This window comes from Phocoena sinus, chromosome 7 (assembly GCF_008692025.1).
Source record: "Phocoena sinus isolate mPhoSin1 chromosome 7, mPhoSin1.pri, whole genome shotgun sequence".
In the NCBI taxonomy this organism is placed as follows: domain Eukaryota; kingdom Metazoa; phylum Chordata; class Mammalia; order Artiodactyla; family Phocoenidae; genus Phocoena; species Phocoena sinus.
In genome coordinates this window covers 95,411,808-95,427,637 of record NC_045769.1, presented here as the reverse complement: position 1 = coordinate 95,427,637, position 15,830 = coordinate 95,411,808, and the positions used below count along the sequence as shown (strand labels likewise).

At 43.3% G+C, this 15,830-nt stretch overlaps 1 protein-coding gene across 3 annotated transcripts in view; it reads left to right on the top strand.

The window, feature by feature from the left end:
• The window catches only part of RAB3GAP1 (RAB3 GTPase activating protein catalytic subunit 1), a 125,700-nt gene extending 117,696 nt beyond the window's left edge, over positions 1 to 8,004 (top strand). For all 3 annotated transcript variants that reach the window (XM_032638613.1, XM_032638612.1, XM_032638614.1), the window contains 5 exons: positions 754 to 850; positions 946 to 1,049; positions 1,166 to 1,281; positions 2,799 to 2,901; positions 6,239 to 8,004. In XM_032638613.1, the coding sequence (XP_032494504.1) occupies positions 754 to 850; positions 946 to 1,049; positions 1,166 to 1,281; positions 2,799 to 2,901; positions 6,239 to 6,475 (657 nt within the window). In that variant the 3' untranslated portion in view covers positions 6,476 to 8,004. The remainder of the gene's footprint in view (positions 1 to 753; positions 851 to 945; positions 1,050 to 1,165; positions 1,282 to 2,798; positions 2,902 to 6,238) is intronic.
• Positions 8,005 to 15,830: the final 7,826 nt, after the last annotated feature.

The window sequence follows — 15,830 nt, the reverse complement described above, 5'->3', positions numbered from 1 at the left end:
TGCCATAAGTAGAGAAAGCCTGCGTGCAGTAACGAAGACCCAATGCAGCCATAAATAAATAAATAAATAAATAAACAAACAAAAACCCGGAACGTTTTCATTATGTTTAAGTAGAGAATCACACGCAGAAATATGGTCAAGAAGGTTTTGTTCGCTTAACTTATGTGGAACCCAAACATCACATAACCAAGCTGGTGCAAATTTTCAATGCTCGATTTGGATGTTTTGAGTATGTCATCTATCTCCTGCGTGGTATAACGTTGATTGTTCTCAATGTCTCAATTTGATCCTTGTCAACTTCAACTGGTCTTCCCGAGCGTGGAGCATCATCCAACAAGAAATCTCCAACACGAAACTTCTCAAACCACTTTTGACGTGTTTAATCAGTCACAGCACCTTCTCCATACACTGCACAAATCTTTTTTTTTGCATTTCAGTTGCGTTTTTACCTTTCTTGAAATAATAAAGCATAATATGCCAAAAATGTTGCTTTTTTTTCTTCCATCTTCAATATTAAAATGGCTACACAAAAATCCACCAATTTTGCTAAGTCTTTTTTTGAATGCACACTGATATGACAGCTGTCACATACGATCTAACAAAATTATTTCGAATGAAGTTAAAGAAAACTAAGTTGCTGCTAGAGCCATCTCATGGAAAAAAGTGAACGAACCTGTTGGCCGACCCAATAAATGGCTGCTTTATTCTTTGACAACTGCATTGATCAGTTATCTCACTTCATGTCTCCTTCAGGTGCTGCACTATCTGGCAGTACAGAAACCTGCAGACCTTGCTAGGCACCTGTTACCTTGTGTAATTCATGCAGCCGTACTCAAGGTAAAGGAGGAAGGTAAATGTCTTATTTGATTAGTCATTAGTTCATTTCCAAAATAAAAGTAGATTTTGCCTAACATCTAATGATGGCTTTGATATTTTTAAAAATAGAAAGTCTGGAAAACATTTCTTCAGTTAAGAAGATTATAAAGCAAATAATATCTCATTCCAGTAAAGTTTTGCACTTCCCCAATCCAGAAGACAAGAAATTGGAAGTAAGTCTGATCTTTCCAAGTGTTCTCCCCAGTTGGCAATAATTATTTTAAAGGTACATTTTTTAAAGGCTTTTTGCTGTCTTCCAATGTATGCCTCTCCCCTTTCACACTGTTAGGAAATCATCCATCAAATTACTAATGTAGAAGCTATAATTGCTAGAGCCCGCTCACTGAAAGCCAAGTTTGGAACTGAGAAATGTGAACAAGAGGAGGAAAAGGAAGATCTTGAAAGGTAATTGCTATCTGATTAACTCATTTTTATCTGCAAATAGGAAAAGCCACCACTCTCTTTAGAAAATTTTTGTAAAATATTGAGAATCTTTTGTAGTGTTCCTCTATTTTTTGTAACAAACATTGGCTAGAGACAGAGAAATATTTATCATAGGATTTGACCTCTCCTGTATCTCTTGAGTATTTGCCACGTGTTTCCATTCCTCCTACTTTTAGAACGAAGGCTTCCAGGTCTCTCTTTCTAGGAGTGTCCTTGTTTGCTCTTGGAGTAGTTGCCTGTGGAGGAACTGGCTGTTTACTCTTTGTTACTTGCAGGGCCCCAGAGCTTTGCTTTCCACTCTCACTGTTCCTTAAGTACAGGCAGAGGTGTTTTGAAACTATTTCTGCTGAATATTCTTAGTTTTTACACGAGATTTACTAAAGAGTTACTAAATCTGCTGAACAAGATTTGTGGTAGCAAATGTGCATACCTTCTGTGCTTTGTGAATGTGTTTTGAAAGGGTGACCAGATGGCCTCTCCATGATGAGGCAAATTATTGGGTCAGTCTTTTCCTCCTTCCAAGATTTGGACCATTTCGAAGGGAGCCTGTCACTGTGGGTCCCTGTCCATTTTTTGCCTGAGGTACTTGAAAGGACGATGTTGTTTCAATAGGTGATAAAGTGTTTCCAAATTAGCTACTTGAGCAGCTTGAATTTGTTATAACTAAAATTTTCATCAGTCTTTCCATGAGAAATGGCATTATTGATGATAAATAATTAATATTATATGACAAGGCATTTGCTATAGCTTTTAACAAGTTCTTGTTTGAATATTATATCTTTTGTTGAAATTTTCGCCCAGCCTTCTTTGCTCTTGAAAATTCCTTCCTCTTAAATGAGAAGGATATGCTCTAATCACAGGAATTGTTTCTAAGATAGCAGTATGAGTTAGTGAGCAGGTGGTGCAGAGTTGGTGGCTCTGTGCCTTCGACTCTCTTAGCTCCACCATACGTTGTCTGCGATATACTTGGAAGTAGAGTGTTTCCAGCACATAATGGCACAGCTTACAGTTGAGACTTTGCCCAGCAAAACATGTATTTTAAGCGCATGCACACACACACACTCACACTCACACTCACTCATACACCTTAAAAGAACAAAAATGAGAAATAAGGACCATTGCTTTGCTGTATAAATTAAACATGGCTTTTGTTGTTAAAAATATTTTTAAAAATCTTTTATTTAGTGTAGCATCTTCTATAGTCTGAAAGGAATAGACTGAATATTTTTTCTTACACTTTGACAGAGATGGGCTTTTAAAAAAATTTACAAAAACAGTTGAAAGGCAGTAAGATTGTCATTTGAGTCGATTTTAATTCCAAATGTCGATCTGTCCTGTTAAAAAATTTCCACTCCAGCCTTGGTGTAGGGTTCGCCAGTATCATTTTGACGGTTTGTCCCCGAAATGAATCAGGGAGGATTGACCCAGTGTGAACTGAGCAGCTCGTTTTCTATCCTTTCATTACCTCTCTCTTCCAGGTTTGTGAGTTGCCTTTTGGAGCAACCTGAGGTGTTAGTTGTTGGTGCAGGAAGAGGACATGCTGGCAGGATCATTCACAAGCTGTTTGTGAATGCTCAGAGGGTATGTGAGATTTCCTTATTGACTGTGTCATGATCTCTCCAGGCCTCTGCTCAGTAAGGTACTGTTTTGATTCCCACACATGGCCGATTCTACAGCTGCTAATAACAGCATTGGATTCGAACACTGAAGAAATAATGACTCTCAACAGTAACTTTTTAGTCTTTGAAATCCATCTGCTTTCTTACATGTTTAAATAAAATGATAAGTTTATTTTAGTACCTAAATTTCAGAAGTTAAAATGGCCTGAAATTCCTTGTTAATGAATCTGATAGGGACTTGTTTAGCAATGGCCAGTGCTGTGCTGTGGAAAAAATGTTTACTACTTTCAAATTAGAGTTTAGTTTTACCCGTTTTAAACTCCATGTACTGCAATGGATTCACAACTTAGCTTGGAGTTAGTAAATGTAACTATTCTTATAATGGTGAAGAGATCTAACTTCAGAGGGTTCCTAAGAAGGAAGAGCAAGATTCAGATTTTTAGAACTATGGAAAACAGTCTTCAGCACAGAAAGAAAGCTCAATTTGAAAACTTTCCTGGGTCATTAGCTCTACTGATAAAAATTTTAAAAATCGTATAGTACCTCTGACATTCTAAAACTGTTACGATTTGGATTTTTATGAGGATGGTATTAGTTATACTTTGGGTTGATTCTCTCTGTACTGATCTTGTTTATTGGTTAAGAGGTGCTGGTATTCCGTAGGTGATTCTCACATCAGGACTCAATAGTAAAGATTATGATAAAAGTATTTTGAAGTGTACTAAATACAGGGTGCCCCTTATGTAGCACTGTGATGACACTAGAATGGCCCAGTTTTGAAGGTATAATTCTCACAGTCAAATGAGAAAAAGAATTTTCGTGGGTTTACACATGGAATAAAAACTTCATAATCTCCTTTGCGTAGGTCTGGAGTGCATCGAATATATGAATTTGAATATATTCAAAATCATAGCCAAATATACTGATAGGAATTTTAGCAAGAACTAAAACCTGAGATTATTTATGGGGTGGCCCGCTAAATTTAAGGATTTCAAGTTAAAAACCAAATATTTCCTTATAAGTTAAAGTTCTAGAAAACAATAGATGCTTACTTTGATTTATTTTGTTTTTCTCTCTGGCATGAAACCAGAACCAAGTCTGTTTTCACATCCTGTGATATATTTGTCAGTTTACTAGCCAGCGCTTATAAGCACATTTCCTTGTTAACACCAATATGAATTTTCCTTATACTGCAAAAATTCTTTCATTTTTAAAAACCTGTGTGTTAAGACGATTTAAAATCTGAAGTATTTATAAAATATTTTTAATGCTGAGAGTAGAACACTCTCATTGTTTTAAATACGTAAGCAAAATTATTTTCCCCAATATGGAAATAAGCTTTTTCCCTGAGACTGTAAGTAAAGTCTTAATGTAAAAATTTGGATAATACAGAGAATTATAATGAAAAATTAATGACACTGAAAAATGAATCACATTAATCTCACTACCCACTGGTGATCACTATCAACAGTTAACATCTAGTATATACAAATACATGTAAATTTTACAAAATAGGATTATATTACATAGTTTACTTTGTTCTTATTTTCCACTCAATGTAATTATCTTTCTGCATTAGTAAATATAAGAGCGTATCATCTTTTCACTGGGCTCATTGTATAGCTAATCCCCTTTAATGGATACTGAAATTGTACATTCATCCCACATTATATAATTTTAAAATATTTTAAACTTTCAAACCTTGAAGTGAATGTTTTTAGGGAATTGGCAGACTGTAATCCATATAACAAGCACCTGGTTGGTACATTTTTAAACTCACCTCTTAAATATCTGGTTAATTAATAGAAACCATTCAAATTTATTCACATAATTTTTCATAATTGATACTTTATATCAATTCTATTAAATCAAGATGTTAACTTTTTTAAAGTTATAAAATTTCACTGAAAATATTTTATAGCCTACAGTAATTTTACAGATTTAGAACTTTTCCTTAAAATCATACATTTTAATAAACTTTCATCATGATTTTATTTGTCAGTGGTATATCCATATTTAAGTGGAATTCAGCAAACCACTGATTGGATTTTGCCTTAGTCTTTCTAAATTTAATAAGTCAGACATCTAGTCTTAAATTCATTGGGTTATCTATTTTTCAAGACATGAGTACTTTTTTTAGTATCTTAATCTTTGGGAAAAGAGCTAGATTTTTCCTGAATCATTTCCCCATTAAGTGACACTCTGTACGTTGCCTCTTTAGCCATCAGATGCATGAGTAGTGAGATTTGTCTGCTCAGTTGGACGGCTAGGTGTGTTGTATGTGGTGTGTTTTTGTCTTGATATTCTTTTGACAGGATCATGTTCCTTAACGTAGTGCATGCTGTCTCTGAAATAATCTTGCAGTCTCTTGTCTAGCTCTTTTTAAACCATCTTGCTTGTTTCCCTTTCATCACTGTTTCTTTTCTCACCCTTTCTCAAGCTGACTGAATCTTCTGATGAGGTAACAAAATAGCCTTTGTCCCTCATAGTTCCTTGTTCCTTCCCATCCCTCTAACTTCATAAGGTCATTAAGACTAACCAACCACCTCTTTAGCAGTCTGGGTTTGGCATACCTTTCTTGCTGGTGTTTAGCATAACATGATTTCATATTTCCATTGCCAAAACAATTATTTTTTTCCAAATTGATGGTATTGTGAAAGAAACATAGTGATCAGAGTTAAAATGAAAGCTCTAGTTGAATACGTATTTTATTGAATTTTAATGAAAAAATAGATGCCTTTAATATTGAGAACTTCTCTTTTGTGGCCACTGCTACATTTCATGGACCTCTATCACTTCCGCGTTACATTAGTCACCCACCCAGCAAACAAAACCAGTGTCCTCAGTTTTAATTTGACAAATGAACCTTAAAAAGAATTGAAAGAATCGGTAAAAAAATCATCTTTCCAGACTCTGGAGAGCAGCATTTCCTTACTGGACTGAGGACATCAGACGTGGACTTGGGTCATTGCTAGAAGAAATGTATAGAAACCAGAACAGCTCCATTGTCCCTCTTCATCAGATGTCTGAATATGGCCCTCACTTTCCAAAGCAGATTGCCTGGCAGTCATTATCTCCTGTGTCACCAGTTTATTTGTAATCTCTGGCTGCTCATGCAGTGTTTCAAGCTTCTTGCATTTTCTGTGTTGTGATTTTTGAGCAATCGTAACATAACTGACTGCATTACTGAGTAATGTAGAACATTTTAATGTATTTATCATGCTTATTCAGCTGTCCTTCAAAATGATCTGAGTTTAGCATTCGGCCTGCTCTTGAACTAGCATGTGATTCTCTTCAAGGCTGCAGCCATGGCTCCGCCGGAGGAGGATCTGAAGAGGATGGTCCCCCCAGAAGAGAAGATGCAGAACCTGGCGGCAGACTTCCCACCCGCTGCGGGCCGGGAGCTCATTTTGCGCACGACCGTGCCCCGGCCCGCTCCCTACTCCCGGGCTCTGCCTCAGCGCATGTACAGTGTCCTCACCAAAGAGGATTTCAGACTTGCAGGTGCCTTTTCATCAGATACCTCCTTCTTTTAATCCTTCTAGAGTTCCCTCATTTGTGGCTTCACAGACAGTGCTAACCCCTTCTGTGGGAAGGAGGTTGTGCCAGTCAGAACCTGAGAGGCCATGAAGAGGACCTGTCCAGTTTGGTGATCAAGAATCATACCAGCATCTGAGAGACTTTCCACTGGGCTCTCTAGGGTCTTGTGGGGGCAGAGGAATGGGCTTCAGCTATTGAAAAATTTCTTTCCCAAAGAGATGGCCCTTGTTGTTTGGGGGATGGGGGGGACCAGAACAACAGCAGGAGGTCTGTGTACTCCCTCCAGCAGGATTGTGTTCATTTCTTCTTTTCTGTGACTATCCCTTAGGCTATTGCCCTGCATTCATAGTCTCTGTAAACACCTATTATATTTATTAGTATCAAGTATGCAAAGTAGAGTACCAGTTAACTCAGATTTCTGGATATTTTGGTGGTAGCTTCTACTCCCAGAATCTGTTTTTAAAATACTAAATGACATTCTGTTTATTCAATCACCTGGTGGCCATCCTTACTGTACTGACTGACTTTTGATGAGCATTTTGAATATTCTAGGAGAAAGCCTGGAATTTCACAGTCTATGTGTTTTTCCATGTAACTGTGACTTAAATGTATTCCTTCCGATAAAAAAACTATATATTAAATGTCACTGCAAATTAGTTTTATATCTCTCGTAAGGTTTGTTTCTCTGACTTGTTTTGTCTTTGGTTGCCCTGGAAGATATCACCTTGCAGATCATTGTTCTCTCTCTTGCTGTACAACATGCATTCCTTTTTTTGTGGTTGCTTGCAGTATTTAATGAAGCAGAGATGAGCACACGCTAAAAATATAGCCTCTGAACGTAGAGATTATCGTGCAGTTAGTATAATTTGGCATATGTGCTAATGTAATGAATAGAAGATTACTTCAGTGAACTATTTTGCTTTTGTATTATAGTTAAAATGAAGATAATTGATGGGGGATGTGTAGCACCCAGCATAAGGATAACAACAACCTATGTCTAGTTGTATGACGATCAAGATTTATCAAGTCTGTGTTGCTATATGGCCTCTGTTCGGTAACCTTAAATCTATTTTTAGGGCTAAAATTCCCACTTTAATCCAAAGTAAAAAATGATTATACTGAAGCGTAGACCTTGCCTATGTAACTTTAAAGAATTAATAGAGCTTTGTAAACCCTATATTATTTTCGTTAAAAAATGTAAATGTGTGTACATATATGTATATATATGCATACATATATATATATATATATATATATATATATATATGTATGTAGTATAGGAGGCTCTAGCTGATTACCTCCTGGCCTTCACAGCACTCTTCTCTGAGATGCTGGATTTGACTGCTGCTGGTAAACCACACAGTGCAGCCCGAGGACTGAGCGCAGTACCAAGGAGAAACATACCTTTCAAGGACAGCGTTTGTCTGCTTTCTAATGAGGAAGTTAATAACAAAAAAACATTTTTCAAAGAGAGGTTGGACTTTAAAAAGGTGCTGTGAATCTAATAAAAGGGAAGGTGTTGCTTTCTCTGGCTAATTTTCTCTTCTTTTCTCCCCTCCAGTGGGCATTTTGTTCTTATTTCAATTAGCTTTATGCTGTCTCAGATTTTCCTAAATGTTTGCAGCCTGCTGAGTCTTGCAGGGATCTCAAGAACACTTTGTGCCTTTTTTAATGACATTATCCCATTATACTTTTATTATAGTTAATGTGTTTGTTGATTTTAAGATATTTTTAAGTACCTACTTCATATCAGGTACTGTACTAGGCAATTAAGGTAAAAGAGAAACCGAACATACTCCCTCCTTTCAGTGACCTTCCCATCAGGTAGGGAAGACTGAGGTAACATTGCTATAAAACGGAGAGTGCAGTCAACTCGACGGTATGAACTAGAGGTCCAATGTTTATTTAGTAATTCATTCATTCACTCATTTGTTGGTAGTGGAGACTAATACATGCAGTAATAGTGAATAGAGGACTTCCCTGGTGGTGCAGTGGTTAAGAAGCCGCCTGCCAACGCAGGGCAAATGGGTTGGAGCCCTGCTCCGGGAAGATCCCACATGCTGTGGAGCAGCTAAGGCTGTGCACCACAGCTACTGAGCCTTCGCTCTACAGCCCGCATGCCGCAACTACTGAGCCCGTGTGCCTAGAGTCTGTCCTCTGCAGCAAAGAGAAGCCACCGCAATGAGAAAAGCCTGCGCACCACAACAAAGTAGCCCCTGCTCGCCACAGCTAGAGAGCCTGCGCGCAGCAGCGAAGACTCAACACAGCCAAAAATAAATAAATAAATAGTGAATATGAGGGGTTATGGGAGAGGTTTTTCAGTCAGGCTTTAGGGATCAGGAAAATCTTTCTAGAGGAGATGATTTCTAAGTAGGAGCTGAGGTGGGAAGTATGGAAAATTGCTTGCAAAGAAGAACTACAGTTATTTCCCCGTCCCTGTACGCTTGCCCTAATTGTGATTGTGCCGCTGCTCCCATGAAGTGGACTTTATTTTTCCAGCCCTTCATTCTGGACTTTGTCGTGTCTTTCTTTGGTCAATGGGGTGTTAGCAAGTGTGACACAGGCAGAGACTTGAAAAGTATTTGCATGTTGAGGTTTGCCTTCTCTTCCTCTTGGGAACTGTGAGACATGCAAAGAAGCCTGCAGAAGGAAGAGAGAGTTGGCGTGGTCTTTTATGCTGCAAAAATGAACCGATACAGGAGGGCGTAGGAAGATTGTTACGGGTAGAGAACACAGAATGTGCAGAAAACTCAGGAGCAAAGGAAAATGTATCTTTGGAGAATAGCCAGCATTTCAGTTTGGCTGGGTGAGGTACCCAGAGTAGAAAGAGGCAAGATGTGAAGATGGTGAGGTCACTGAGGTGAGATGAGGAAGTTCTGGGTAAACCACAGCAAGAAGTTAGGGCCATGTCTTTGGGGCACTGGTGAGTCAAGAGTTTGAAGCAAGGGAGTGACGTGGTGGGTTTTAGACCACACTAAATGGATTGGAGAGGCTAAGAAGTATTTACACGTCCTAGATCTGGTACTAAATTGGAAAGTAGCAATTATATCATCAGTGGTTTTTTCCCCCTCCTTTGTGCTTTGTAACATGTTGCAGAGAGCCTGACAAGTGCTTGTGGAACCAACAGGAAGTGTCCTCACATGGGCCCTCCCACTTTATGTGTCCCTATACCACCATAGTAATCCAGATTTTTCTTCAGGATGGGATTTTTAAAACTCTCTAAGCATTTATTTTTATATTCCATTCATGAGTTCAGCAGACGTTTATTGAATGCCAGCTATGTGCCAGGTACTGTCCTAGGCGATGGGGATACAGCAGTGAACAGGACAGGTAAAAGGCCCTCAATGGCGTTTACATCAAGGGCTAAGTATGATCAAATTACCTGAGTGGGGGGAGAGTGGTTTATGGACAGGTGATAAAGGAAGGCCTGTGAAGCAGTGACACTGAGCAGAGACCTGAATGAAGTGAGGGAGCTGGCCTTGTGGGCGCCTGGGAGATGACCCCAGACAGGATAGAAGAAGGCAGAGGTATAAGTAAACGTGGTATGTCGGAGGCGCCGAGAAAAGGCCAGAGTGGCCAGGGAGTAGAGTAGGGGAGGGAAAAGGATGAAGAAATGAAAGTTGGGCAAACGTGCAAAGACCAGATCACACTAAACATTAGGAGTTGGGATTTGTTTTCTTGATTGAAAGGGAAAGCCAGTGGAGAATTTTGAAGGGGGCGGGCGGGTGGGGCATGGTGTCATGATCTGACATTTGGAAGCTCTTCACTCTGGCTGCTGTGTGGAGAATACACTGCAGAGGCAGGGGTGCAAGCAGTGAAACTAGGAGTGTTGATGGTTTGCACTGGAGTGGTAGCAGGGGAGGGGATAAAAGGTGATCAGATTTGGTACACGTTTTGGAAGCAGAATGCACAGAATATGCTGACGGAATTACTGAGGGTATGAGAAAGAGTCAAGGGTGAGCTGGAAGTTTGGGGCCTGAGTAACCGAGTGATGCTGTCACATACTGAGATGGGGAAGGCTGAGGGGAGAGCAGGTTTGCGGGGAGGATGCGAATAAAGATTTGGAGTTAGGACTTGCTAACTCCGAGCTAACAATCAGATCTACCTGGGGGAGCCAGCGTCTGGGGTGGCCGCAGTGGCTCCCCGCCTCCTCCCTCCTGGGATTCACACCCTTGTGTAGTCTCCACCCCAAAATTGTATCAGAGCTGGGCTTTGTGGTGAAAAGAACATGGAAAAAGTGTTGGTGTGTCACTCCCAAGATTAGGTTAGGAAAGACATGCGTCTCAGAGTGGCTTTCTCTCTCGGATCACTCACTCTGGGGGAAGTCGACTGCCAGGTCGCAAACAACCCTAGGGAGAGGCCCACATCCTGAGGAATGGGGGCTCCTGCCAGAAGCCATGTGAGGTTGGAAGTGGATTCTCTCCAGTCTCAGAAGACTGCAGCCTCCTGAGGGACCTTGCACCAGAACTGCCAGGCTAAGCTGCTCGTGGTTTGCCGACCCTCAGAAACCGTGAGAGAATGTTTGTTATTTTAAGCTTCTGAATTTGGGGGCCATTTTATACAGCAGTAGATAATTAATACAGTTAGAAGTGATTGTGTAAGTTTGGAGTTTAAGGAAAAGGTTAGGGCTTGTGCTATAAATTGGGAAATTTAGATACAGTACTTAAGCCATAGGACAGTATGAGACCACTCAGAAGTGAACACAATGCAAAGAGGTGGTCTGGGGATTGAACCAGATATCAGGAAGAGGAGGAGGACGGCCAGAGGACACAGGGAAGGAGTAACCACTGATGTAGAAGGAAAGCCAGAAGTGTGATGTTCTAGAAGCCAAGGAAAAAAAAAATTGAAGGAGGGAGTTGATCAACTGGGTCAAATGCCATTGAGACACTGAGTAAGATGTGGCCTAAGCACTGACTGGTGCGTACCTGTGCTTGCAGAGTAACAAATGCAATCAGAGAGATAATACAGTTCTTACTGGGAAAGAACAGAGGTGACTACCGGGTGGGAAGATTCGTGTCCCCGCCAACCAGTGCTGCACTTAACACTTCCTCCCTATACCAGATGGGGTTTTGGTTGCTGTGTACTCTTCCTTGCCAGGAACTGGAGGACAGGGGGTGGGTGCAGGAGGGTAGGATGAGGGAGAGGGCAAGAGCATGAAGCCAGTTCAGTCTGTTTCAAGCCAACTGTAACCCGCTCTTGCTGCCTGCGTATTTCTTCTGGGCATGCAGGCTCATGGATAGGACTTGGCATTCAGCAAACAGTGAACGAATGAATGCATCTCAGCGGCAAAACTTGTCTTTGAATCTTCTCAACTCCATTTCTTTGTCACTGGGCACCATAAAACCAGAGTGTCACAGGATATTAGCTCCTGAAAGCCAAAGGCTGCTGCCAGCATTTCTCTAGCTCTGAGAAGTGGAGCTTGGCATCAGCCTGTGAAAGTGGGCTGGCCTAATTCTTGAAATACAAAATAAAGCTAGTTCATATTAACACAACTTCTTTGCCAGCAGTTTTTCCCCTGGGAGCGTGTGATGTCTGACTGGTGGTCATGGATAAATTCCCCCATGAAGGCTGGCCTACTGCAGGGATCATTTCTGGGCTGAGCTTACCTGCCAAGGAGGGCAGCCGGACCGAAGGCCCCTGCTTGGCCTCTACCTGGAGAGGACAGGAACGTGGCTCAATCTCTGATTGGGTCTCTGGGGACGCGCCCCTCTCGTCCCCTCCCTGAGGCCAACCTCAGCAGTTCCTGGTGGAGATCTTAATGTCGACTCAGAGGCACATTTCCCTCTGCTGCTTTACGGCTGAGTGAGCCTCTCAAAGGAAGGTACGTATCTGCCCTATCAGGTTGAAAAAAAAAAGCTGGATTTTTTTTTTCATGCAAACCCATGATAGAATGTTTATTTTTTGTTTAAGTTTGCAGGTTTGTCTCCATCTTTGTCCCAGAATAAGGTAGACGAATGGCCTGTGAGGGAGCCATGTGCAGGCTGGGCCGGCTGGTGCCGCAGATGCTGTTAGCTGGGTTCAAAGCTGGTGAGTTGACCGTCTATAGTACTGAGCAGGCCTGTGATAAAAAGTATTCCCAGGGGAGAAAAAGAGAATTCGCCACTGTATTAGTTTCCTAAGGCTGCAGTAACAAAGTATCACAACCTGGGTGGCATAAAAATGGCAGAAATTTATTGTCTCACAGTTCTGGAGGCTCCAAGTTGGAAATCAAGGTGTTGGCAGGACGGTGCTCCCCCTGAAGCGTGTAGGGAAGGAGTCTGCCTTGCCTGTTTCTAGCTGCCGGTGGTTGCTGGCATCCTTGTTCCTTGGCTCCCAGCTGCAGCGCTTCTGTCTCTGCCTCTGTCATCACATGGCAGAGTGTCCCTCCACCCCACCGTTGAGTCTGTGTCTGTTTTTTGGGACACCAGCCATCCTGCTCCAGTATGACCTCATCTGAACTAGTTACATCTGCAGTGACCTTATTTCCAGGTCACGGTCTGAAGTACTGGGGTTAGGACTTCAACATAGCTTACATTTTTGGATGGGCGCTGGGGTCACAGTTCAACCCCTAAAAGCGTCGTTCAAAAGATATCCAGGTGGATACGTGCCCCTCTAGTTGCCGGTAGGCCCTGGGCCTGATGGCAGAAGCACAGGCCTGGCTCAGGAGAGATCACATCCCAGCTTTTATCAGCCACAAGACGCCAAACCTCTTCCTCTGCAAGATGGGATGTTACAAAAACTAAACAAGATAATATCTGAAAAGTGCCCAGCATGCTCCAGGTACTTAGCTGTACTAAGTGGCCCAGCTGTGGACGAATGACCGCTTAGCTGTTGGCTACAAGCTCTGGTTTTCACATGAGGACACGTCCAGCAGCCGGTGTTCATAGAGATGATGCAACGAGAGAGGGACTTCGAAATCTCCTACCCTCTCATCAAACGAGTGGTTTTCTTTTGATTCCTTTCCCCCTCCTTAGCACCTGGCTCCATGGAGGAAGTTACAGTTAAAGGCTGAGTAGACTTTATCGAGGCAGAGGGCTGGGGCAGGAACCTGGGAAGAGTCCTGGCTCGTTCCAGGCTGCAGGCTTATCTGCAGAGGCCCCCAGCCCCGATGCCGGTGTGGCCAGAGCAGAGAGGGAAGCGGCGGCTGGTTCAGCACCTCACATGCCCCTTTGGGGAGTTTGGAGCTTGTTGAGTGAGAACAAAGAAGCTCTGGAAGGTTTTCAGTAGAGGAACAGAGGTGTGAGACGAGACTCACCCATCAGGAACTAGAGTGGTCGCCATGGTGATCCCCGCATGAGATGGCAGTGGCCTTGACCACGGCAGTAGTGAGGGGGTGAGAGATTCAGCAAGCAACACTGGCAGGACTTGGAGAAGCCGGGGCGGTGGGCAGTGAAAGCCGGGGTGAGTCTGGACGCCCTGCTCTGACCCCTGAGGGGCAGCGCCTCTGCTGGGAGAGGGACCCGTGGCTCGTAACCAGCCACCTGGTGGCACGACAGCCTCCAGCGAGGGTACCCGGCTGGGCGCTCCAGTGCGACCTGCACCCTGTCTGTCACTTGACAGGATGGGCTGCAGTCTCGCGAGGGAGCCCAGTGCTCCTGGCGTCCGGGAGCCCCAGTCTTTTACCGCTGGCTGATGACGGGGGAGGGAGTGTGCACTGCGCGACTTACCTTTCCTTGAGCGGCCTCCGCTACAAACACTTGTCAGGACGCTGACCTGGGCTCCCTCCGTAGTCACATGATATGACACAGTGATGTGTCAATGTGGATCAGAACTTTCCTCAGGTTCTTCAGCCATTTGACAGTTTGAGTAAACAATGACTTGTCAGTGCTATTTATTCACATTCCTCTTTCTCAGCCCTGTTTTTGGGCCAGAACACTCTTTATTTTTGTCCGTGTTACATAATGAGGGAACGGCATTCTTAGTAACCCACTGTCACTCCTGTGTTATCTTGCCTACATGAAAAAAGGAAATATTTTTAGAGTGTGAATTTCCCAAACGTCCTCTACTATTTCTGGGGCTGAAGGCATAACGTCATGGCGGGAGGGTGGCATGGGGAGAGGGCCCGGTTGTCTCCTGTTTGTCCGGGGCTGACCCTGGGCCTCAGGAGCTGGCTGGACATCCTGTCTGCCCCATCCTGCCCTGGCTAAGTGGCGGAGGCTCCTCTCTGCCCAGGGTTTTACGTGTTCAGCAGCGGATTCAGGAGCCTAGGAATAATCTTAATTGATATTCTTCATTCCTATTGTTTCAGGATATTCAAAAGAGTGGTCGGGGGAGGGGGGGAATGAGCACAAGCAGTGAATCCCTCTTCTTAAGCACACAAGTGACAGGCTCATCCCCTATGTGGGGGGTGCCTGTCAAACTGGGAAGCGAAAGTGCCTTGCATAAGTTTGAAAGGCTCCTTCCTGGCCGGCCGTCTGGAGGCTTCCCTGAAATGGGTGTGACGGGGCCAGTGAAGTCCCAACAGGATGGGCTCGGCTGAGCCAAAGAACATCTATAAAAGCAAATCTGGGGGCTGCCCTGGGGGCGCAGTGGTTAAGAATCCGCCTGCCAATGCAGGAGACCGGCGTTCGAGCCCTGGTCCGGTAAGATACCACATGCCATGGGGCAGCTAAGCCCGTGCGCCACAGCTACTGAGCCTGTGCTCTAGAGCCTGAGAGCCACAACTACTGAGCCCACGAGCCACAACTACTGAAGCCCGTGCGCCTAGAGCCCATGCTCTGCAACAAGAGAAGCCACTGCAATGAGAACCCCTCGCACTGCAACGAAGATTAGCCCCCGCTCGCCGCAACTAGAGAAGAGCCTGCACGCAGCAATGAAGACCCAACACAGCCAAAAAAAAAAAAAAAAATTTGTCCAAAGAGCCTGGGCGTTTCAGGTCTTGCCAATCTGGCTGGAGAGCCAGACATGTTTCCTTCCTGTGTTTATGGGATTCCCCAACAGCGTCCTGGTTGAAAACCACTTCTGGAAGCTGGTGCACAACCACCTGTGGGGAAAGGTGACCCACCTCTAGGCTGGGAGGAGTCGAGACAGACCTCCCTGGGCTGTAATGGGAACAGTTGACCCAGCAAGTCCTGTGGGAGAGTCAGGAGACAGGGGACCCTCACCACTGAGAAGTCGTCTGAAACCTTTGCAAATGGCCACATTATACATGATCTTAGGGCAGATCATCTCCCACAGTTAAATAAACTACTCCAGAGTTTCTCAAACATGAACAATGTACGGTGCCTCTTAAAGGATGAGCTTCTTGCAAAACCTTGCATTGCCTTTGGCCCACTTAGCAGCACTGTGATAGTAATCTCAACTGGGGACGTAGGCACCCCAATCTTCAGAGGAGCTAGAATAGCTGGTAGTCATCGCTTAGATTATCACTGA